The sequence below is a fragment of the Sciurus vulgaris genome (genome assembly GCF_902686455.1).
Source record: "Sciurus vulgaris genome assembly, chromosome: 14".
NCBI lineage: Eukaryota > Metazoa > Chordata > Mammalia > Rodentia > Sciuridae > Sciurus > Sciurus vulgaris.
Window position 1 is genome coordinate 53,116,891 of NC_136475.1, and position 25,700 is coordinate 53,142,590.

The 25,700-nt window shown below is 35.7% G+C and overlaps 1 protein-coding gene across 11 annotated transcripts in view; it reads right to left on the minus strand.

The window, feature by feature from the left end:
- Positions 1-25,700, minus strand: part of ACYP2 (acylphosphatase 2) — a 156,354-nt gene that overhangs the window by 64,415 nt on the left and 66,239 nt on the right. For 2 of the 11 annotated variants that reach the window (XR_013759103.1, XM_079110250.1), the window contains exon 4: positions 24,804-24,918. The exons of 7 other annotated variants lie outside the window; for them this stretch is intronic. Coding sequence is in view for 1 of the 4 variants with exons in the window: in XM_079110250.1 (XP_078966376.1) it covers positions 24,822-24,918 (97 nt within the window). In the remaining 3 variants the exon portion in view is untranslated. Of the gene's footprint in view, positions 1-13,927; positions 14,144-14,737; positions 14,791-15,414; positions 15,453-24,803; positions 24,919-25,700 lie in introns of all 11 variants that reach the window. 2 more of the 11 variants (XR_013759102.1, XR_013759101.1) reach the window with 2 other exon arrangements.

Consider the following 25,700-nt stretch of genomic DNA (forward strand, 5'->3'; position numbering starts at 1 on the left):
TCTAAACCTAGTGCAGGAACACCAAATCATAAAAGACTCTGTGTTCCCTTCCCAGGGCTGACCTCTGCCACCTCTTCCAGTATTTGCTTCTCCTCTCTTCGGTTTCGCTCGGGGATTGATTGCTCAAACTCATCTTGTGACCCACAGCCTATGAATTATCCTGCTGTTACTTCGCAGGAGTAGATCACAGAAAGTACATTCGCAGCTGTTTAAAATTAACACTTCTTTCTTATCAGACATGGCTCAACTCTTTTCCTGACATAAACACATTATTGAAAGTTCTGTACTGTAAATTCTTTGTCTTTCCTTACTCTGCCCTTTCAAGTCTGCTTACCGTCAGTGATAACAACAGATTTTCTGTCTGAGGAAACTGGGACTTCACAAATACACACAGAAATGTCCAGCGCTCAACATGTTTGAAAGATGCGTCCAGACTTAACCAGAAGAATGTGTGAATGTGTGTGTTTAATCTTAAATATGGGACTACCACTTTCTGCAGCATTCAGTCCATCCTGTGAATTTATAGTAACACAGTGAGGACTGGGGCCACACTGACGTCACTCCAGGATTTCTGTAGAAAAGACAAACAATTAAAGCCAGCATGTTTACACAAGACTTCATTTTCTCACAAACTTGCCCACGTTTTCTCTAAATATTTAACTTAAAGTAGGTACCAAAGTAGCAACTCTAGGAAAGTACTAGTTAGATGTTGTAGGGGATATATATTGACACTGGATTAGCCCACTACCCCTGGATTTTCCATGATGAGTTCTTAATCCTACTTTAGCAGTTTATATTACCTGGTACCTTTTCAAATGTCTCCCCTCATTTCCTCCTTATTCTTGTGTACTTGGAAAGTGAAAACCTATTTTATTATTTGGCTAAGGAAGAAGTTAAGTAGGGAAAAAAATCCTTAAGGTATTCCAGAGCCAAAAATGACTGCCACTAATTGGGAGAAATCTTGTCAATCAAGGAGCTGGGCAAGGTGGCACACATCTGTAATTGCAGTGACTCAGGAGGCTGAGGCAGGAGGATTGCAAGTTCAAAGTCAGCCTCAGCAACTTAGTGAGGCCCTAAGCAACTTAGCAAAATCCTGTCTTAAAATAAAAAATAAAAACAATTTTGTCAATCAATTCTGTCATTAGTATGAATAATATATTATCCACTAATTTCCTTTAAGATCTGTCAAAGATAAAGATCACAAGCAAGTTAACTTAAAAAAAATTTTTTTTTAGTTGTTGATGTTTAGATGTTGATGTTTTAGTTGTTTATTTTTAAATTTACTTATATATGGTGCTGAGGATTAAACCCAGTGCCTCGAACATGCTAGGCAAGTGCTCTGCAACTGAGCTACAGCCCCAGCCTACAAGCTAGCTTTTAAATGCAAAAGATGAAGTTTTCAAATGACACCCAAAGAGTTAATATCACACCACTAGACCACAAACAAGCAATAGACTCAAACCTCATTGTGACCTAAAAAGATCATATAAATAATTTGTCTTTACATGACAAACTGCAAAGAAGATAATGCTGGTCCCTGTCATTCCTCATCTGTTTAAAACAAAAAAGCATTATTACAGAATTTTGTTTGTTAATGAACACTTTAAAATACTCTTATTATTTTTCTTTTCTGTTTGACGTAAGCAGCTAAAAACATAGTGGATTATTTTTAAATTACTACATTGAATGATGGAAAAATATACACGACCAGCTTCTTTCCTGCTCCATCCACACTCTGCCCTGCCCGTCATATCCTGCTCACTCCTGCTGACGGGCACAGGAATGCAGCGCCAGCCCTGCTGTCCACGGCCACAATGAGAATTGCTTGGAGGCAAGTTCTGGATGTTGTCACCGTGTGTACCTCTAGTACATAACAGGGTGCTCAGCACATTCAGACACTCAAATATTTCCTGAAGTGACTGGAATTGGCATTCGCTAGGGTCAGTTAAAGGGCCCTATCATTGCTCTGCCCTGGGTTGACAGCCCCTGCCCAGCCATCTTTAAACCACATAGGATGTGAGGACTACCCATTTCCGGCCACACTGTATGAATGAATGCAAGAGCAACCCTCCTCTCCTCTGCCACCCTGCCTCCTAGTTTTGCCCCCTCCCATTACTAATGTCTGTAGGTACTGAGCAGGACAAAGTACTTTCTCATATTCTGTTTTCATCTGGCCCTTACAATACCTCTTAAGGAGGTAAAGCAGACATACTACTCATTTAACAGATAAGGAATGAGAGGTTCAGGATGGTTAAAGAATGTGACCACGTTTCACACAAAGATAAAATGTTTTTTGTACAATCTTAGTATTAGAACTGGACGTCCTCCAGTGTGGAATCTTGAAACACCCCACTTCCAAATGCATCTCACATTCAGGAGCTGCCTAATTTTTCAATCTCCCTTTTATTATTCCTGATATGTTTGAATATATCCCAATGCAATGTTTTGTTAAATAAATAATATTTGCTAAATTTTTTATAAAACAGTGCCACTATAATCATGAAATAGAAGAAAACATGAGTTCCTCAAAAAACCATTAAGGCAGTATCTTTGCTAAGAACTAATGTCTGCCAAATTACTAGGAAAATTGCTTCTTTAAATTAAAGAAAAACCAGTTAAAATTATATTAGAAAGGAGAGAGAAATGAAGTTCATTTGATCAACTGGTATTCAACTTTTTCACAATAAAATAATTCTAACAGAAATTAAAATTTTTAGTGGCAAATCATTCAAGACGAGACTGGAGTTGGGCTTATCTAGAAGAAAAGAGTAGTTCTTCAACCATTTCGAACATAGCATTGTAGAATCAAGTGCTTCAGACCATTCAAGTTTATACCAGTATCTAAATTCTAGGCTGATAAAAATTTCATACTCCTGAAATTCACACTGAAGAGCTAATAGGAAAAGTGGTCTGGAAAAAAAGTACAGAAAAAGCTTGTATCCAAATTTACTCTGTAATTTTTGTAAATCACTATTTTGGAAAGAGGTGGGAAGCAAGTAAATTTTAAAGATAGGCTTTTTCTTATGTAAAGTGAAGTATCTTATTTCTAATCTAAGAAGCAAAGAGTAACTTTTTCTTATATTAGCTGCTTTCGGTTCTCACCATTTAAGGTTAGCTAAACAAAATAGTCAATGTTGAAATTCAACTAAAAAAATTAAAATTGAGCTAAATGGGGGGCTGTCAGACTGATGGGACTAATTTCAACTTGTACTGTTTCCCAAAAGAATCTCACTATTTTTGCTATTAATGAGATAAAGACAGGGAAGGATTGATACTCCAGCTGTGAGTAGAGATGTTATTCCCAAAGTCTGTGTCTGGGCTATCAAGCATTCAAAGGAAGGAGAAAGCTACTCTGCCAAATAGAAGAAGAAGAATTTAAGGGAAGGCAGGTTAGGGTGCAAGATCTGTGTTGCGTGTGTGTGTGTATTTTTTTTTTTTTTTAAGTACTGGGGATTGAGCACTAAGGGCCTTATGCATACTAGGCAAGCACTTTCCCACTGAACTACATCTCAAGCAGAACCTGAGAAAAACTCATAAAGGGCTTGGTGAAGATGTGCCCGATAGAAACCAGAAAAGGTAGAGCTTTACACTTGTACTGACATAGCAAATCAAGGTGACCTTCAAGTACACATGAGGGGGACCACAAGAGGATAAGGCCTGGGAGTTGGTAGAAATTGTGGAAAGAGCTTCAGACTTTCACCAGCTAAAAAATGGATTGGAAACCAGGTGCAGTGGCAATGCCTGTAATCACAGAGGCTCAGCAGACTGAGGCAGAGGAATCACGAGTTCAAGAGTCAACCTCAGCAAAAGCGAGGTGCTAAGCAATTCAGTGAGACCCTGTCTCTAAAATAAAATACAGAAAAGGGCTGGGAATGTGGTTCAATGTTAAGTGCCCCTGGCCTCAATCCCTGGTACCAAAACCAAAGCAAAAAAAAAAAAAAAGGATTGATATCCATACTAAGTATAAGCAGATTTCTGACGCTGAGGAAATTCCTGGTGACATCTGGGTTACACAGTAGATGATTAGGGATAGTACTACAAATGTTAGGGTAAATCGGTTTTGTAAGTTCTACTTTTTTCCTAGTGCCACCCTTCCAAGCATGAAGAGTACAAATATAATAATGGCATGATCTTTGAAGTCAGTCAGATCTTGGGTCAAATCCTAACCCTGATCTTTCCTAGCAATGAGGTTTGATGTAGTTAGTTAACTTTTCTGAGCCTCAGTTTCTTCATTCGACAATAGTGGAATAATACATACCTTGCAACACCTAGCATATAGGAAGTGCTTAATAAATATGTGTCGAGTGCCAAGTGCATGTGTGGCCAGGCTCTTTAAAAATATTAGCCATGGGTCCTACGTTCTTTTATTTTGTAATAACTTGCACTTACAGCTTGGTTTAAAAAAAAAAAAAAAAAAAAACACTTAAAAAACGTATTCCTTATTTCAGGCATTTTACTCAATAAAATTTGCAATGGCACCAGCCAAGAGATATACTCAATGTTATGTGCTATTACTTTTCAATTAATTTAACAGAATGCTGACAGATTAGCCATATAAAACTATACTTTATCTTAAAGAATCTATATGCATGTTTTTTAAAAATAATGACTGTATTAGTCAGCTATTGTCACAATAATCCAATGTAACAAAGCATCCCCAGGTCAGTGATGTACATAACTAACATTCTCATATTCACTGCTCTGTGTGTTGACTGGGCTTTGGCTGATCTAGGCTGGACTGAATGAGGGGCTCTGCTTCAGGCTGCAGGCTGGGATCAGGTTTGCTTCACCCGTGTTCATTGTGGGACCCAAGCTGAAGGGATAGCAACTGCCCAACAAAACTCTTCTCATTATAGAGTACCAGTGTACAAAACCCAAGCCAAACAATGTGAGCATATTTAAGACTGTATGTTATATCCACTAATATTCCATTCATAAAAACAAGCTCTCTGTGGAATGGGGCTGAACAATAACCCAAAAGTACCCAAAAATGGATACTAAAATTTTAACTAGTCGGCAGTAATTACAATAAACTATTTGTATCTCTTGTATTTTTACATGGAATTCAAATCATAAAAATGGGTTTCTGTAAAGAACAATCTTATGGTAATTAAGGAGGAGATTTCTAGGGAGATGAAGCACTAATTCTGATACTCTGAAATGAAAATTTCTAATATTTCAATCACTAATGAAATGAAGTCAGTCAGGTTTCAGAGGTTCATTTATAATTGTATAGGAAATAATTTCAAACATGCTTTATATGTTTTCAGTCTTTCTCTTTACTCAAACTGCTATGTCAAACCATCAAAAATAATTGATGCCATTATTAAAAATAGAAGACAACAAATCATTACTATTTTATGAGACTTGTAGTTGAATAAATATCTGTGATTTTAAAAAGTTCACAAGTGTATTGGGGAAAGTTCCTACACACCTCACTTAATTAAAAGGAACTATGAAAATACACTAAGATTGATTTTAAAAGGAAAATAAAACATTGTCAAAATAAGTGCTTGTAGCTTAAGTATTATTTTTTTCCCCTGCAGGACTGGGGATTGAACCCAGGGCCTTGTGCTTGCAAGGAAAGCACTCTACCAACTGAACTATATCCCCAGCTCAAGTTTAAGCATTTTTAATAAATTTAAAATTTTAGGTTGAGAAAAAGACAAAAAACACACACTTAGTCAAAAGAACACAAATCTGTTTTCAATCATTATTTTATAAAGCATTCAGCTTAAGCATAGAGAAATTATTTTAATTAAGAAAGATTATGCTTGGGCATTAATATGATAAAATATGCAGGCAAAACTTAAAATCTATGTTATAATGACAACTGAAACAAGAATTCCTTGGCAATATAAAAAAAAACAAATTTAGCCAGGCATGGTGGCATAGGCCTCTAATCTCAGTAACCTGGGAGGCTGAGGCAGGAGGATCACAGGTTCAAAGCGAGCCTCAGTAACTTAGCAAGGCCCTCAGCATCTTAGCAAGACCATGTCTCAAAATAAAAAATAAAAATAAAGCACACACACAAAAATTAAAAAATAAAAAATTAAGTTTAACAAAAAAATTTCTTTTCAGAGCTTCATTGTTTTTTAACTCAGGGCTCCAACTGTAACAATAATATATATCTATTTTAGGTATTAGAGACCCCTTTGGATAAACTGCTTTGGTCAAAAGTACCATGCATTTAGTGGGTAAGAAGTATATCATTAGATATTAATTCTAATGAATTAATCTGTGAATTATTCTTTTAAATTCTAACAGGCTTTTCTACTCTATTATTTCATATGATTCCTATTTTTGTAAACCTACAATAGATCTGCTGATACGAACAAGTTTCAGATCCAGATTCTTCATGGTGGCATTCACAGTCCTCCATTATATTGTCCCAACTCATTTTCCAACTTTTTTTTCTATTGTCCCTTAATATGAGTGCATTACTCTGGCTAAACTGATTTAGTATCAAGTCTCATCTCTTACACTGAAGATTTTCTAGTTGGACTCCATCTTTCAAGTAGCTTGTTTACCTCTAATCTTCGATAACGTTTATTATCTGTCTCTGCATATGGAATTTATCACATAATTGCCTTGAATTATTGAACTTTTCAAGTGTCTTATCTTCTGCTTGTAGATCCCAATAACTTTAAGTGTAAATTCCATATCTGAGATATACACTCCAGATTGCCCATCCAAAATTCATTTTCTCTTTTTCCTAGAAAAGGAATCCCAATTTTGCTTGGGATGGAAAGCAACCACTTAAAAATACTCTTCTTCCAAACTTCCTTGTAGAGATATGAGTAGCAGTTTATAGAGACCTCCAGAAAAGCTACTGTTTTCATAATAAAGATGGACAGAAATGTGAATGTGGTGCCTGAAGGTGGTATATGATCTCAGGGACAAAAGCTATGTGTTTAAGCACAGGAAAAAAACAAAAACAAAACAAAACCTTAGGACATTTATGATAGCATGATACCAGTCCCATACATGTTGTTATAGGAGAATGGGCGGGGGAGGCTCCTGTTTAGTTAAGATACCCTAATTGGATTTCCATTATATACAGCAAAACATGATACTAAATGATACATCTTAACATTTTTTATGAATAAAAATTGTTTTAATTTTAAAAAATTTAGTTATAGATGGACACAAAACCTCTATTTCATTTATTTATTTCGATGTGGTGCTGAGGACCGAACCCAGTGCCTCATATATGCTAGGCACGCGCTCCACTAGCTACAACCTCAGCCCTGGATAAAAATTTGTATCACCAACTGTTCAGTGTTCTGTGCTTACACACAGAAGTCACAAAAGTAAATACATATGATCCCTGCTCTCCAAAAGTTATCAACTGAAGAAAAAATATCCAAAATGATTAATGCAAGTCAGATTGTGATTTATTTAATAAGAATTTACTGAGCACATGTATGCACATGCAGCACACCAGCAGATCATAATGGAATGAAATTAGAAATCAGTGACAAGATAAAAATCAGAAACCACTCTAACACCTGGAGATTAAATAATACTCTGTCGAATGATGAATAGCATAAGAAATCAGGGGAAAAATTTAAAAAATTCTTAGAAACAAATGAGAATAGTGATACAACATATCAAAATCTCTGGGACAGTATAAAGGCAGTTCTATGAGGAAAGATTATAGCACCAAGTTCTTATATAAAATAGAAAGACACCAAATAAATAATCTAACATTATACCTCAAGGCCCTAGAAAAAGAACAAACTAACACCAAAATCAGTAAAAGACAGAAATAATCCAAATCAGAACTATAAATAATTAAATTGAAAATAAGAAACAATACAAAGGATCAATAAAACAAAGAGCTGATTCTTTGAAAGGATAAATAAGATTGATAAACCCTTCACCAAACTAACCAAAGAGAGAGAGAAGTCCCAAATAAACAAAATTAAGGATGAAAAAGGAAATATTACCAAAGACACTACTGAAATCCAGAGGAGCATTAGAAACTATTTTGAAAATTTATGCTCCAATAAACTGGAAAATCTATAAGATATTGACATTCAAACAGAACAATGAGGATATAGAAAACTTAAACAGATTAATATCAAGAAAAGAAACTGAGGTAGCTATTAAGTGCTTTCTAATAAAGAAAAGTCAAGGAAAACAGATTCTCAGCTGAATTCTATCAGACCTTTAAAGAAGAGCTAATACCAATTCTTGACTAATTATTCCAAGAAAGAGAAAAGAAGAAAACACTTCCAATTCATTCTATGAAGCCAGTATTATCCGGATACAAAATCGGACAAGGCTGAAAATTTCACATCAATATCCTTGATGAAAATAGATGGAAAAATTCTTAATAAAAAAATTGGCAAATTGCATTAAAAACACATTAAGTAGGTACTGCATGATCAAGTGGTTATCATCCCAGAGATACAAGGTTGGTTTAACATAAGTAAATCAATAGATGGAATTCATCACATAAACAGAGTTAAAGACAAGAATCACATGATTACCTCAATCAATGCAGAAAAGGCATTTGCCAGCACCCACTCATGTTTAAAACACTAGAGAAACCAGGGATAAAAGGAACTTATCTCAACATTGTAAAGGCTATATATAACAAACCCAAGGCCAACATCATACTGAATGGAGAAAAACAAAGTATTTCCTCTAAAAACAGGAACAAGACAAAGATGTCCACTCTCACCACTCCTATTCAACATAATCCTTGAAACTCTAGCCAGAGTAATCAAGCAAGAGAAAGAAAAAAGGGATGTAAAAAGGAAAAGACGTCAAATTATCTGTTTGCTGATGACATGATCTTATATTTAAAAGACCCCCCCCAAAAAAAAAACTCTACCAGAAGACTTTTAGAGCAGATTAACAAATTTAGTCAAGTAGCAGGATACAAGATCAACATACATAAATCAACTGCTTTCCTATACTCCAATATCAAATCTGCTAAAAAAAAAAAAAAAAAAAAAAAAAAAAAGATCAGGAAAACTATCCCATTCCCAATAACCTCAAAAAAAAAAAAAAAAAAAAAAATCTTGAGAATCAATCTAACAAAGAAAGTGAAATACCTCTACCTCTACAATGAAAACTATTAGAACACTGAAGAAAGAAATTGAAGAAGACTTTAGAAGACAGAATGACCTCCCATGTTCTTGGATAGGCAGAATTAATAATGTCAAATGGCCATACCACAAAAAATGTTACACAGCATCAATGCAATCCCCCATCAAAATATCAATGACATTCTTCACAGAACTAGAAAAAACAGTTCTAAAATTCATTTGTCAGAATAAGAGACATGGAATAGCCAAAGCAATTTTGAGCAAAAAGAGCAATGCTAGAGGTATCATAATAACAGACCTCAAACTATACTACAGAGCTACGGTAACAAAAACAGCATGGTATTGGCACCAAAACAGACATGAAGACCAATAGAAGGCACAGAGACAAACCCACATAGATACTGTCATCTGATACTCAACAAAGGTGCCAAAAACATACACTAAAGACAACCTTTTCAACAAATGCTGGGGAAATTGGATATCCAATATGTAGAAGAAATGAACCTCATCTCTATCTCTCACAGTGCACAAAAATCAACTCAAAGCAGATTAAAGACCTAGGAATTACACCATAAACTCTGTGACTACTAGAAGAAAATGAAGGCTCAACACTCCAACATGCTGGCATGGGCATCAACTTCCTTAATAAGACTCTTCAAATGCAAGAAATAAAACTGAGAATCAGTAAGTGGGATGGCATCCGAGAGAGACCCCATTTTGTAATGGGAGATCCTCACTACCTGCTCCTCAGGGTATTAATATCCAGAATATACAAACTTGAAAAACTTAACACACACACACACACAACATAATAAACAGGCAAAATAACTAAACTAACACTTCTCAAAAGAAGAAATACAACTGGGCACGGTGGTGCACGCCTGTAATCCCAGCAATTGTCTGTAATCCCAGCAACTCAGGAAGCCAGCCTCAGCAAGAGCAAGGTGTTAAGCAACTCAGTAAGACTCTGTCTCCAAATGAAAAATACAAAATAGGGCTGGAGTTGTGGCTCAGTTGTTGAGTGCCCCTGAGTTCAATCCCTGGTACCCTCCCCGCCTAAAAAAAAGAAGAAATACAAATGTCCAATAGATAAATGAAAAAATGTTCAACATCTCTAGCCATCAGGGAAATGCAAATCAAAACTACACTGAGATTTCATCTCACTCCACTCAGAATGGCAATTATCAAGAATACAAATAATAATAAATGCTGGTAAGGATGTGGGGGGGAAAGGTATACACATAAATAGTTGGTAGGATTGCAAATTAATGCAACCACTCTGGAAAACTGTATGGAGATTCCTCAAAAAATTAGGAGTGGAACCACCATGTGACCCAGCTATCCCAGTCCTTGGTACATGTCCAAAAGATCTAAAATGATAATACTATAGGGATACATCCACATCAAGATTTATAGCAGAACATTTCACAATAGCCAAGCTTTGGAATCACCCTGGGTGCCCGTCAACGGATAAATGGATAAAGAAAATGTGGTAGATATACACAATGGAGTATTACTCAGACATAAAGAAGAATGAAATTATGGCCTTCGCTGGTAAATGGATGGAACTGGAGATCATCAAGCTGAGTGAAATAAGCCGGACCCAGGAAGTGAAAGGTTGAATATATTTTCTGATATGCAGATGCTAGACCAAAATAAGGGGAGGGCAAGAGAAAGAAAAAGAGGAAAGGGAGAAAGGGAGATTTCATGAAAACAGAAGAGAGTTTAGTAGAGTAGAGGAAGGGATGACAGGGAGGGATGAGGGATAGGAAAGGGGAAGAAGGTGTAATGAATAAGATCTAACTTTCCTGTGCATGTATATGAATATGTCACAGTAAATCTCACCCTCATGTATATTCACAAGGCATTAATTTAAAAGAAAAACTATAAATGAGAGATCAGTAGAGCAGATGTAAGGGAACAGAGAGAGGGAAGAAGGAGGAAAGGAGAAGAACTGGATCTAAATGAGAGCAGATTATATTCCATGCTTATATGATTATGTCAAAATGAGCCCCAATATTATGTATAACTAAAATGAACTAAAAAATTATTTTCACACATAAAAAAAACCTAAGTATTATGGGGTGCTTCCAGTTTTATAAGACATTATATACCTGCTTACAAATTTACATAACTTATTATTCATTTAAAAGTGTGAAAGAATATATGCCAAAACATGAATAGCAGCTACCTATAGATGGTATTACAATGGGCATTTTTTTTTTATTTAGGATTGTAGACAACTGAAATTTTCTTCTCTACATAAACTTTTAGAATAATTTTGTACAGGAATATATTCTTTTCATCAAAATGAAAAAAACCTATAAAATGCATTTGGCCACTGTACAGCTGCATATTACGCAACTGCTTTGTAGAAGGAAATTTGCTGACCCATTGCATGAATTGACTAATGGGGAATTCATAGTAGCTCCTCTATTTCACATCCTGGCTGCCTGAGTTACATTCAATAAGCTACATGTGCAAATTTAGAAATAAAGTCATTTCCTTTTATTCGTGAATGTTATCACCCTGTTTTGATGCTGAGAGCTGCAGGACAGGTAGGAGAAAGCTTGCTAGACAGACACTACAAAATGATCATTACTTGGGTCTTCCAGCCCCAGTAAAGTACAGGGAAATGGCATTCTCAGTCAGTTGCACAGGACAAAGGAGAGTACATCTGAGGTCCTAGGATGACAGGTGAGCTTAAACAAAAATTGAAAAGCAAAACAAAGTAGAAATTCCATACACGATTTGACATGTGATCTATGACAACTGTTTTCCTACAACGTGACAGGCACACTAGTTGTCCAAAGATCGTGCTCATCGTTACTACATCAGTCAAAGGAATAACAAGTTTTCCAAAAGATTTTCCTGTATCTCCAGAAATAAATAAAAGCTGAGGCAATGAGATCTGTAGAACAAGATTTCAAGTCTCCAGCTTTAAATGGAAAACGATCCAAATTTGCATCTGGCTAGAACAAAACAAAACAAAAACTAACACTACCACACCATCACACTACAAGTAATCTAGATACATTCATTCTTCATTTGTTTATTCTTTTATTCACCTACCATGAACACTTTCTGTGTGCCAAACACTGCGGCAGGCAGTAGCTGGAAATTACAATCATCTCTGATCTAATGAAAACACGTTATGCTCCTTATCTGATTGAAATTCTGCTCCAAATAGTTTATTCTGCCAGAAATAAATTGGGGTAAAGGGAGAAGAAAAAAGCAGAGTTCCTGACATCATGAAAGGTATAGATTTGTTCTATTTGAATTTTCAAGCACTGATTGTGTCCTACCTTGATGGTCAATTAGAATGGAAATAATGAATATTAAAGTTGTGTAATAAAGCAGGTACAGTAATGCAATACATAGAAGTATTTAAAACACAGATCAGTAGGGGAAATTTTGGTGAGTCCACAGCTATTCTTTGTGTTCTGATAACATGTAATCAGTAATCCATGAAAATTTGAACGTCATAATTCTCAAAGTTAAAAATAAAAATAGAAATTATATACTCAATCATAAAACTGACAAAACTGACCATAACCAGGATAGAGAAGACAACGAACCTGCGCTTCCCTTAGCTTTCATCCAAGCTAAGTAGGTTAGATCAGAATGATGAGTAGATCAGATCAACAGAGCAAAACTTATGACATTACCTTAAGTTTCTCTCCTAAGACCAAGTATGCATCAAAATTATATGTATTTCATACGTTAGGCTCATATCAGAGTTAGTATCTTTATAGGTCTTACTCTAATTGGATTTAGAATTGTAAAATTATTTGCAAGTTTGTTTAGAGAGACAGAAATTTGGATTTGGAGCCCAATGTCTTTTTTTTTACTATCAGGAAACTGTTGGGGAGCATTTCTCAAACGAAGATTTATAAACCTGTTATTAAAGCTCTTCAATTTCTCAATATTTTAAAAATTATTTTTGTTTCAACTTTTATAATAATCTAAAAACTTTAAAGTTAGTCTATGACTTTGGATGGACCCCATGATATTTTTGTACAAAAGTTCGTATGTACCATTGAGTTTATGTCAACTGACATCATAAAAAGTTGTATGATTGGAAAGCCCTATGTTCTATCAAAAGTACCTGAGTTCTATCAATGTATTGGAATAAGCAAAAAAGACTTTTCTATTCCTGATAATAGCAGCAACTGCATTTGTTTAATGACACCTGTTTAACATAGCTGTTAATTAGACTAGCTTTACCTTCAAGCAGTGGTGCTTTTGAGAGTTGCAGAGGAATAAAACTTTAATATGCTCTTCCGGGACTACTCACCAGTAGAATTTGGTTAAAGATGAGGCCTAATTAACCTAACTTCCAATCAGAGACTTAAAAGCATTAATACCATCTTGAATAACATGCAAATGGGCATTTGTTGGATAAATATTATCAAAACTCAAATACAGAAACAGATGAGCCCAAGAACTAGACTTAGAGTGGACAGCTTTCTACTATAACCCCCACCCCAAATCAGCAACTGTTTCAGCCAAGTACCCATTCTAGTAAATCAATATCAATGGAGCTAAATTACAGTGGTGTTCATTTGAATTGTGATGTTTTCATGGTCCTATTTATATTTAAATGGAAAATTTGCTTTAGTTTCATGTTGTTTAGATTAACCTATCTAACCATAAAATTATAAGTTGTTTTATGTTTGTGCATATTAAGTAACATAGTAAGCAGTATTAGTAAATTATAATAAAAATAACTTCAGTCAGCACTAGAAGTCCGTAGGAATTTCATTTTTCTTCAAGAGCGTGTGATGCAGTCCCTAGCTCAGGAAGCCCTGCTACATTGCACACAGTAGTTTTATCAAGGATTTAAGAGAAATGGAGCACAGTACCATGGTTCTCTGCTGGCTTACATTTTACTTCTTGATTTCAGAGTGAGTTTCTCTGTGTCCTTGCTTCTGCTCTACTTGCCAGCTTCCCAGACCACAGTAGCAGGTACAGGTGGAGATGACCAGAGTGGAAGGCCACCAGCAGGAAAAGGATCCTTTTTGTAACAGCACTATACTCAAATGTACTTGCTTTCATTTTTGCCTCCAACTAAGCCATTTCTGAAGAGACAGAATGGTGTCAACGCCTGTCACCACTGGGAGGCTTCACATAAATGTTTGCCAAACGAAGGAATGAACCATGCCAGGTCATTTACTCAACTCATGTTATTCTAGTCCAGTTCAAAGAGAATGCACTGGAACAATGTCTTCATCTTATTTTAACTGCATAAAAAATACTCTATAAGAAGTGTACACACAATCTATTGTTAAGAATCTATATCCTTGGAGGCTAAACCTTTAAAGGAAACGCTGAATGATAAATAATTCTAAGATGGTATGAATAACATATTAGAATTTTCTAGGGAAAATAAAGCATGAGGAATCTTTTGTCCCCTTTCCAGAAAAATCATTAACTATAAAACAATGGATACATCAACCTACAACAAGAGTCAAAAAACCAACATGAAATTAAAATAAGCAGTATATTGAAAAAGCAGTGTTACTTTGCTTAAAATACTTAAATATTAAAAATGCATGGCAAATGTTTTCTAAAATCTAATAGTTCAAAAAAATGAAAACATTCCATACTCCCTCCCCCCAATATCATATTTTAAGAAAACATTTTTTTTTTTTCAGTTTCTGGGTGGTACTAACCTACAAGCCAGCAAACATTCCAAGCTTCATTCTTAAGAACTGATGAAATACATCTGCAAAAATAAACACTTTGAAAAAACTGAGCATGCCAAAAAAAAAAGGGAATGGCAAAAAAGTGTTTCTATCATTTCCCCATTACTTTTCTTTAGTAAAAGAGAAATTAAAGCAAAAGTCAAAAAAAATATGAAGACCTGCTCTAGTACACAAAATTGTGTGCACACACACACACACACACACACACACACAATCACAGAACAGGGTGTGAGAGCATAATTTGACAAATGACTAATCCCATGAAATTTGATTTATGACACAGAATATTGCTCAATATTACATGTAAATAACAATTTTCCTTCTTACTTTTCTCTATAACTGGGATCTATGCTGAGCCCTGGAAAAAAAAAAAATCTCCCTTTTCTTCAAAGTCTGAAAATAATTTCTTATCAGCAGGCTGTCTAATGAGTTAAGCCAATCACGAAGCCACTATTTCAATTTGTGCTCCAGCAGCAGAGAGTCATTGGAATTAAGAAAATAATTTCTGTTGTATCCTGCTATTCTGGACAAAAACTAATTTCCTGCCCAACCATGGGGGTCACATGATGCCAAGTTAATGGAAAGTCGTGGAGAGATCAAACTCTGACAACGAAAAGAAACACACACAATAAACTTCCATTTACCATTTGAAGGCTCTTTGCTTCAGCATACTATAATAATCCTAGAAAAGAAATACATAGGTGAAGTCATAAAGTGAAAATAAGAAATGCATGATCAAGGATACTATGTTATTAACATCAAGATCAGAACTGAACAAACCAGAGAGAAAAAGAAAGGGAAAGAGAAGCACATTAGGATTATAGAAGGAAAAACAACTAAAAAGATTTTTTTGAATGTGAACTGAACTGTAGAAGATGAAATTTGGGGACAAAAGAAAAAAAAAATTAATGGGTGAGTAACTAGAAGATTCCCAACTGAATTGTGTGGGTCAGAGGAAAAGCAAAGCTTAACATTTCCTTGAGCCGGAGGCATGCACAAACCACATGAGGAACATAACCAGAGATAGACTTTATGGATCTGTGTGAGGTCCTGGAACGTTCTGTGTTGTAACAATTTTAGGATTGCAGAAACTGCACAGAATAGCCAGCTGATTAGTCTCTCTTGTCTGCATTTCAGTCACTATTCTAAGTATGCATTTGAAATTGCCCAATATTGAATGCACACAAAGAACTTGAAGGCTAAGTTTCAAAGAGCAAACTAGAACAATTCCATTACAGAAGGCTGATTTAAAATAAAAAAGTTTAAGAAAAAAATCCAACCAATAAGAATTATGGTTCATGGTTCATGTGTTTTTTGTTCCATTCACTCAACTTTGGAGTATTAAGGTATAACTTGGCATATTTATTACTGAGGAGTTGTAGAAACCATTGAGTTCAAGTTAACCAAAAACCTAGTTACCATTAGCTTTCATTTGCCTTGTGGGTACACTGATGAAATATATGCCTATGATAATAAATTTCATATGTAAACTTGGCTAGACTATGGTGCTCAAATGTTTGGTCACACTGTATATTTCTATAAAGGCATTTTTTGGATGTGATTAACATTTATAATCAGTTGATATCAAGTAAAGTAAATTAGTCTTCATAATATTAAGGAATCTTAGCCAATCACTTAAAGACCTTAGGGACAAAGACTAAGGCATCTGAGAGAAGAAGGAATTCTGCCTCCAGATGGCAACATAGAAGTTTCACCTGAGTTTCCCACCTTCAGACTCAAGACTGCAACATAAACTTTTATTTGTCACCCTAGTTTGCCAACCTGCTCTTTGACCACCAAACTGCCAACCCCCAAATCACACAAGCAATTAAAATCTCTCCTCATACATATATACATGCATGTGTGAGTGTGTATACCTTAAATGTGTATGTATACACACTTACAATGCACATCACATACATGCATACACATACGCACACTTAACCCTGATTAAAAATGATATTGACCAAATTATACTTGTTACATTGCATGCATGTAAAAATATGTAACAATAAATCCCACTATTATGTATAATGCACCAAGAAAAATAGAAAAAACTAAAAATTTTTAAAATATTTAAAAACAGAACCATGATTAATACAATGTCGAAGATCACAACAAAAATTAAACTTATTGCATTTATCCTAACACTATAAAAATTTTATAACTTGAGAAAAAATTGGCTACTGTCAAATTTACAAAGTTTTCAAACCACTTAAAGAACCTATGTTAAACAATATGGATAGAACCTATGAATGTTCTTGATATGGTTTATAGCTTTCACTGTACATATTAAGAGTTTAAAACAGGGTTAGGGTTGTGGCTCAGAGGTAGAGCAATTGCCTGGTATATGTGAATCACTGGGTTTGAGCCTCAGTACTATATAAAGATAAATAAATAAAACAAAGGTATTTGTCCATCTACAAACAAAAATAGTTTTGGGAAAAAAAAAAAAAAAAAAAAACAGTTTAAAACAGATTGCACCCCCTACAGGGGAACATTTAGTTTGCATTTCTAAATTACTGGAGCAAGTGAATTTTATTTGTGCTATAATTATTGAAAAAACCACAAAGAGGATTAGATGGAACTAAAGTGAAAATAGGTGGACACACCAGCAGCAGGGAAACAAAAAGAGACACCAATGCCCTAGAGAGTTTATAAAATGGTAACAGGCCCTTAGTATAAATAAAGGCTATTTTTTGTGAAAATGGCATCTGTCAAAAACGTAGAGGACAAATTATTTTCTTTTCTTTTTTTTTGGTGGGGAGGTTACTTGGGATTGAACTCAGGGGCATTCACCCACTGAGCCCCAGCCCCAGCCCTTTTTTGTATTTTATTTAGAAACAGGGTCTCTCTGATGAACATTTATAACTTAAAAGTACTTATATCAGAAAGAAGCTAGAATAACAAATTATTTTCAAATTATGTAGTAGGAAGGAAAAAATAAGAGTAGGAGCAGAAATATATGAAATAGAGAAGAAATAATACAGCTAAAATTTGATAAAAACCAAACAAGTCTAATAAAAAAAAACAAGAAAACAAAAATTAATATCAATGGAAAGGGAGCTATCAAAATAGCCCTACAGATGCTAAAAATACATTAAGGTAATATTACAACTGTATGCCAACATATGTGATATATATATAACATGGTCTATATTAGAGAAGGATCCATGTGCTGCTGAGGAGAAAATATATTCAGTCACTGATGAATAAAATAATAAATTGCCTAAACTCATCACTCAAAAGACACAGACTGGCAGATTGGATTAAAAACAAGAGTTAACAATATGCTGTCTCCAAGAGACTCACCTCATAGGCAAAGACATCCACAGACTGAAGGTGAAAGGATGGGAAAAAACATATCACTCACATGGACTGCATAAAGCAGCAGGGGTTTCCATCCTCATATCAGATAAAATGGACTTAAAGCCAAAGTTAATCAGAGGGGACAAAGAAGGCCATTTCATACTGCTTAAGGGCATTATACGTCAACAAGACATAACAATCATAAATATTTATGCCCCAAATAATGGAGTATCTGCATACATCAAACAAATCCTTCTCAATCTCAAGAATCAAATCAGATCATAATAATACTGGGTAACTTTAACATGCCCCTGTCACCACTGGATGAATCCTCCAAACAAAAGCTAAATAAAGAAGATATAGAACTAAAAAATACAATTGATAATTTAGACTTAACAGACACATGTAGAATATTTCATCCATCAATGACTGAATACACTTTTTTCTCATTAGGAATATTTAAGAAAACTATTTGCAAACAATTAAATTACAATGATATCTCAAGCCCAAGGTCACAAACTCAAAACCCAAATGCTTTCAAAGCTAGGGGAAGTTAATAAAAAGGTGGGAAGTTTCGGGTATAAGAAGGACACAAGGAGGCAGGGCATACATGACCCCTTACAAGGCAGCTTACATTAAAACAACACAACAACTGTCCTTCTTCCCAGCAGAATGTATCAGCTCAAGGTGAATTCAACAAACAAGCTCCAGTTTATGATTCTTAGGCTAGGCAAGAGAAATAAATTAGAAAGAGAATACATGAATTAGTAAAAAGAATTTATCCATAAGTATCTAGGAAATGCATATCCTCTAAAAAAGAATGTTTGATAAGTACATTACTTATGATTATTAATATATATTTTAACCCTAAATCAAATCCTGCATCACCCGAAAAGTGTATAATTAGCTGCAGATGAGTATGTAAAGACACTTTGGTACTTCAGAGAAGGGAGAGGGAGAATTTTAGGGAAAGGGATTTATAAAGAAATGAAAGTATTTGGAAAATAATACTAAAAAGGAGATGACGGGTAAATCTAAGTCATGACAGAATGCTGGAGGAGAGGAGTCCCCAGCATCTAAGTCACATGTGGAGGAGTTGAAGGTACTGTCAACAACGGTGGTACAACTTGGGCTTTGCCTGATCTGGGAAGAGAAATCAACTCCAGAAAGGAATGGAGGATGGGTGTATGAGATGAGTCAGAGGGGAGGAGTCTTGGAAGTACTCATAAGAGGATATGCCCAGGTTTTGTGAGAAGTTAGGGGCAAACATAGAAAATAGTAGTCCTCCCTGTCAGTGAGTGAACCTTCTCTCCCCCAGATGGCCCGTCTGCTTCTCTCTGGGCATTACATCTGTGATGCTAATTGGCTTCCTTCTGTCATTCACCTTGCCAGTGACCAAAATGGTCTCTCAAGGTCCAGATGCTGTCTCACAACTTTTCAGCTCAGCTCCTACAGTTTATTGGTAATATCCACCCTAGCCCATTGGACTTCACCCACCAGTGCTACAGATGTGCTTGAATGCACACACTCCTGGGTCTGAGAAAGCCAAGACACTTCAGAGACACATAAGCAACTAAGCAGTTAAAGTAGAGAAATCAGGCAGCTCCTGCTAAGACCAGATTAATGGAAGAAAACTATTAAAATATAATAATGTTTCAGGGACAATAAATGGAATGGTATCAAACTAAAAAGCTTCTTCACAGCAAAGGAAACAGTCAAGAATATGGACAGAGCCTGCAGAATGAAAGAAAAATCTTTGCCACCTGCAACTCAGATAGGGTGTTAATTTCCAGGATATACAAAGATCTCAAAAAGTTTAACATCAACAAAATAAATAACCCAATCAATAAATGGGCTAAGGAACTGAGCAGACACTTCACAGAAGAAATACAAATGGTCAACAAATATATGGAAAAATGTTCAACATCTATAGCAATTAGAGAAATGCAAATTAAAACTACACCGAGATTCCATCTTACTCCAGTCAGAATGATAACAAGTATATAAGTAACAACAGATGTTGGAAAGAATGCGGGACTGAATGCAGGACTGCAAAGTGGTATAACCACTCTGGAAAGCAGTATGGACATTCCTCAGAATAGCTGAAATGGAACCATCATTTTACTCAGTTATCCCATTCCTTGGCATATACCCAAAAAACTTAAAATCAGCATACTACAATGGCGCGGTCACATCAATGTTTATGGTAGCTCAATTCACAACAGTTAAGCTATGGAACCAACCTAGTGCCCTTCAAGAGATGAATGGATAAAGAAAATGTGGTATATATACACGATAGAATACTACTCAGCCATATAAAAGTATGACTTTATGACTTCTGCTGATAAATGGATGGATCTGGAGACTATCGTGCTAAGTGAAGTAAGTCAATCCCAAAAACCAAAGGCCAAATGTTCTTTGATATGTAGATGTTAACGCACAATAAGGGGGGAGGGAAGAACAGAAGTTCAGTGGATTAGACAAAGGGGAATGAAGGGAAGGGAACGGGATAGGAATAGGAAAGACAGAAGAATGGACGGGATGTAACTTGCCTATGTTCATATATGAATACATGACAAACTTCACAACATGTACAACCACAAGAATGGGATCCTAATTAGATTAAGGTATACTCCATGTATGGCTAATATGTCAAAATACACTCTACTGTCATGTATATCTAAAAAGAATTAAAAAATAAAGGAATAATAATAATAAGGGAATACACACAGAATAACTACAAAAACTGGTGGGGGAGGCAAAGGGGTACCTAAAAGAAACCCAAATCTGTAGCTTAAGTTTCAACAGACGAAGTGAAATAAGGGGCTAGCTTTGTAAACCAAACAAGTAAACTGGGAGATGAAGGAAAGAAACTGTCATATCACAAAACAAGAATTACAAAGAAACGTAAATCACTGGTGAAGATACAAGAGGCATGGAGGACAGATCTAATAGGCAAATGCCAGGATTTCCAGAAAGAGAACACAGCAGAGGCAATGATCAAACAGCAAAACTCTGAAGTGACAGAAAACATTGAGTTTTCAGATCAAAGGACCACAGAAAATGCCAACCCGTTATAAGGTGGGGGTGACAGGGGGCAGGGTAGAGACACCTCTTGACATATTATGGCGAAGTATAGCTTGAAGACAGGAGGAAAAGTATACTTAAAAAGCACTAAATGTTCTCTTTGCATTTAAAACTGGCATTGTATACTATACAGATGAAATGTAAAAGTCACACTGATAATTTTAAACTTTAATTATCTTTTCTTAAAATGACGTTAGACAGCAAACTAAAACAAACAATGACAAGTTGATAGGAAGATTGTGACAAGGTGAAAGGAAGAAAAGGAAAAGTTTATATTGTAGTATCTTTAATGGCACTTCTCCCCCTTGCCTTTTGGGAACAAGAGATCCTACGTTTTCATCTGCACTGAGCTGGCCCTGCCAGAACCAACAGGACAGGCTCCTTCCTAACTGGTCTCCTGGCTTCCTCTTTCCCAGCCCACCTCCTTTCTCTACAGCAGCCGCAGTGCTCTTTTTTATTTTTTATTTTTCTTATTTTTAGTTGCAGCTGGACACAATACCTTGTATTTATTGATTGATTTTTATGCAGTGCTGAGGATTGAACCTAGTGCCTCACGCATGCTAGGCAAGTACCCTGCCATGGAGCCACAACCCCAGCCCCAGAGTGCTCTTTTTAAATCCTAGTAGATCATGTGAACCCTGCTTGAAACCCTTCAGTGAACAGACAACAGAACCCAGCACAAAATGTAAACTTCTGGCCCAAGGCCTTAACCTTCCCACCCAAACCCCGACCTACCTCCTCTTTCTCACAACCCTCCACTCCACCAACCTTCTGGTTCCTAAAGAAATGTGTTCCTGCCCCAGGGTCTTTGCTCGGCTTCACCCTCTGCCTAGAATTCTTTTACCCCAGATCTTTGCTCTGCTGGCTCCTGCCTGCCACTTGGGTCTCCGCTCACAGATCAGCTGCTGGGAAGGCCTTCCATGACCACCTCCTCTAAAGCAGGGAGTCCTCTGAGCGCTCCTGTCATACAGCCTTTGCCTGACCTCCTCAGAACTTTCACTGCTATCAGATAATAGTTTTTTATTGATTGATTAATTCTCTCTCAAGACTACAAGCTCTTCAAAAGCTGGATCTGTGGCTCGCCACTCTTATCAATAAATGGCAGGAGAAAGTCAATGCCCTTGGGATTATCTAATGGGGGTTGGGAGTCCATGGATAAGTTCTTCAGTTTCTTCTGGACCTAGAAGTGGGGGAGGGAAGTCATCCTGAGATGCATTTTTCATGGTTCTTCAGAGACAGTACCTGTGGGCCCCTGTGGTAACCAGCTCCCAGCTCAGTATCAACTGTGTTGGGTTTCCATCCTTCCTGTTTCATTCTCTCTTCTCTATCATTCTGCTTCCTGGGATCACCTCTCAAATTGTCGTTCCTGAGACTAAACCTCAGGCTCGCTTTCCTCATCTGTCAGGTGGGGGTACTACGAAGTGATATCATTTGTAGCTTCTCCTAACAATTCTGCAATAATTGGATTAAGTGACGTAACATTACGTTCTCATCAGAGGGCCCAGCACACAGCAAAGTTCAACCAATACTACTTTGTTCATACCCCCAAGGTCAAGTTGACAGTTATAAAAATACAGTGGCATACTTTTACGGAAAACCAACAGACAATTCCAATAACTATCAGACCATCCTCTGGCACAGTGGTTTTCAACTGGGGTGATTTTGCTCCCCTGGAGACACATGGCAATGTGTGCAGATAATTTTGGTGACCACACTGGCTATGGATTATAGAGGGTGGAAGTAAAGAGATGTTGCTAAGCTGGGTGTGGTGGCACACTCGTGTCATCGAAGCGACTCAGGAGACTGAAGAACAAAGATCACAACCTGGAGGCCAACCTCAGCAACTTAGAGAGAACTCGTCTCAAAATGAAAAATAAAAAAGGACTAGGGATGTGGCTCAGTGGTAAAGCATCCCTGGGTTCAATCCCCAGTACCAAAAAAAAAAAAAAAAAAAAGAGAGAGAGAGAGAGAGAAGAAAGAAAAAGAAAAAAGAGATCCTGCTTTATAAACATCCTTACAAAGGACAAGCATCATGACACAGAATTATCCAACTTTAAATGTCAACAGTACCAAGATTGAGAAACCCTGTGTAGAACAATATCCTGATTACAACAGGAGCTTCATAAATACTTATTTAATGTAATTCACCAAACTTCTAAAACTTAAAAAAAAAAACCACCAGAAGAAGAAATTTAAGTCTTGGCTGAATATCTGTTTATACTGAACATCAAAATGGAACCATATAAATCATATCTCCATGGTTCACTTGGAAAAAAGGACAAATCTTAAAGGTAGAATAAATCGCAAGGCACAGCAGCCATATTGCAACTGTAAGGTGAGCTGGAGAATGGAGTCTGGAATCCCTGTGAGCAGGAACCGCCACACAATCCATGAACTGCCTATCTTCAGACCCCTCTCATGTAAGAACAAAGCAAACCTCCTTTGGTTAGTCAGTATTATTTTGGTTTTCTGTGTGACATGCAGTTAAATCTGCTCCTGACACTTAACTTACTCAAGGGATTGAATCTACAAAGTATAGTCATAAAAAATGACTTTATGTCAAAGGAGATATATCTGAAATATAATCTCTCAGTTAATTATGGCAAAGAAAGAAGTCTAAGAACCTGAGATCTGTGGATGAACCTGACTGAACCGGTCTGTGGCTGGTGCTATACTGTGCACTCTAGGAATCTAACACTTGGTTCCCCTTACAAAAGCATCATCTTTAGTTAAAGGAGCTAATAAGACTAACAGAAGAGAAAAACCAACTTATAGGCAGATGTACATAATGTTCTGTGAAGTTAAAACACTCACTAAAATTTTTACTAAAAATAAAAGAGTTAAGCAGTTTGGCCACTGTGTTTTGGGGTCTCTATTCTGATCTAGATTAGGGAGGGCCTCAAAACAAGCCAAGGCATGTGACCTGGTTCTCTCCTCTCCCTGTTCCTACTTCCACTTGAATATTCATTATTAGAAAACAAAACAGCCAAAAACAGTTCACAGGTTTCCACTAGAGTGATGCCAACTCCGAATCTACACACTTTTAGTAATACCACAGTCAAGTGATCATAGATTGGGTAGCATTTTAATAAGTTATAAAGGTTTATAGAAGAAGATATAATTCATTCCTAACCTAGTTTTCATATCTAATTAGGCATATCAAACATTACATTTACAAATAAATTAATTACAATTTGCAAAGCAACAGAAAAAGAAATGTTAGCAGAATTTCTAAATAAATTGAAAAAAAAGAACAAAATTAAATGTTAACAAATAAGTCTTTGATGATGCTGGTACTTGCTCCTCAATAGATATAATACACATTGTACTTATATACTATCATATTATACTAATATGGACTTCCTGAGAAAAGAAAAATTCACAACTGGAATAGCATGCTTCATGTTTGAAAAAACTGAATTGCGCAAAAGCTTTAACTCAATAAAAGCGTGTGGTTAACTTTTCTTTTCCAATTATTGATGTCCGACTTTTTGTAGAATTGACAAAAACCAATTACACAGTGTTCCTCACAGAAAATGCTGTACTCCTGTGACCTTGGAGACAGACCTTGTTTCCAACTACTGGAAGGGTCTAAGTGGTAGAAATGCTTTGGAGAAAGAAATGGCAGATTAATCACCTTCCCATGTCCTTTTGCTTAGAGTGAATGCAGTACGTTCTTGTATAAGGAGATATATTTCTGCAAGTGTTGAGCATCTATCATCTTGCTTCTCTTTGGTTTCCAATTTGTGATTCTAGAGAAATAACTCATTACTGTTAAATTGGTAAATCTGTAAACATAATATCCTCAAAATATAATAACAAATCTTTACATGGGTAACAAGAGGATCATTTAGCATTAAAATTATATAAATCATATAAAAATCATATAAACTATTATTTCACTATCATAAAACTAAACTATAAAATTAAATTTTCAAAGGATGAAATTTTAAGTGTTCAGGCTTATTTGAATGATTTTATTTAAATTTTTGATATTCATTTGTTATAATTTATAATGTCTTTGAATATCAATATTTTATTTCAGATATTTTCAACGATAAGCAACATTTCTCTTTCAAATTTCTGCAACTGCTTTAATTTATATTTTTATGAAAATATATTCAAATTACACTCAAGTTTAATAGAATTACATTTTTAAATATTTTAGATCATACTATGAACAGAATAAAAATTAAGTAAATATCTTGATTATAATAATAAAATTAGTCATTTTGATAAAATGAAAGGAAAATACATTTTATAAATTATGATTCACACATTATTTTATACTACCATTCATCCCCAAATGCTGACATTTCATCACAACACACAGACATGCATAATTATTAAATCTAATAATTTTATATTGTTATATAAAAGACCCCAAAAGACCACGTGTGAGACAATGTAAGAAGGTTTAGAGGTGAAATGATTGGAGTATGAGAACTTTAACCCAATCAGTGAATTAATCCCCAATAAGGATTAATGAGGTGCTAACGGTAGGCAAGTGTGGTGTGTCTTTGGGATATGTATT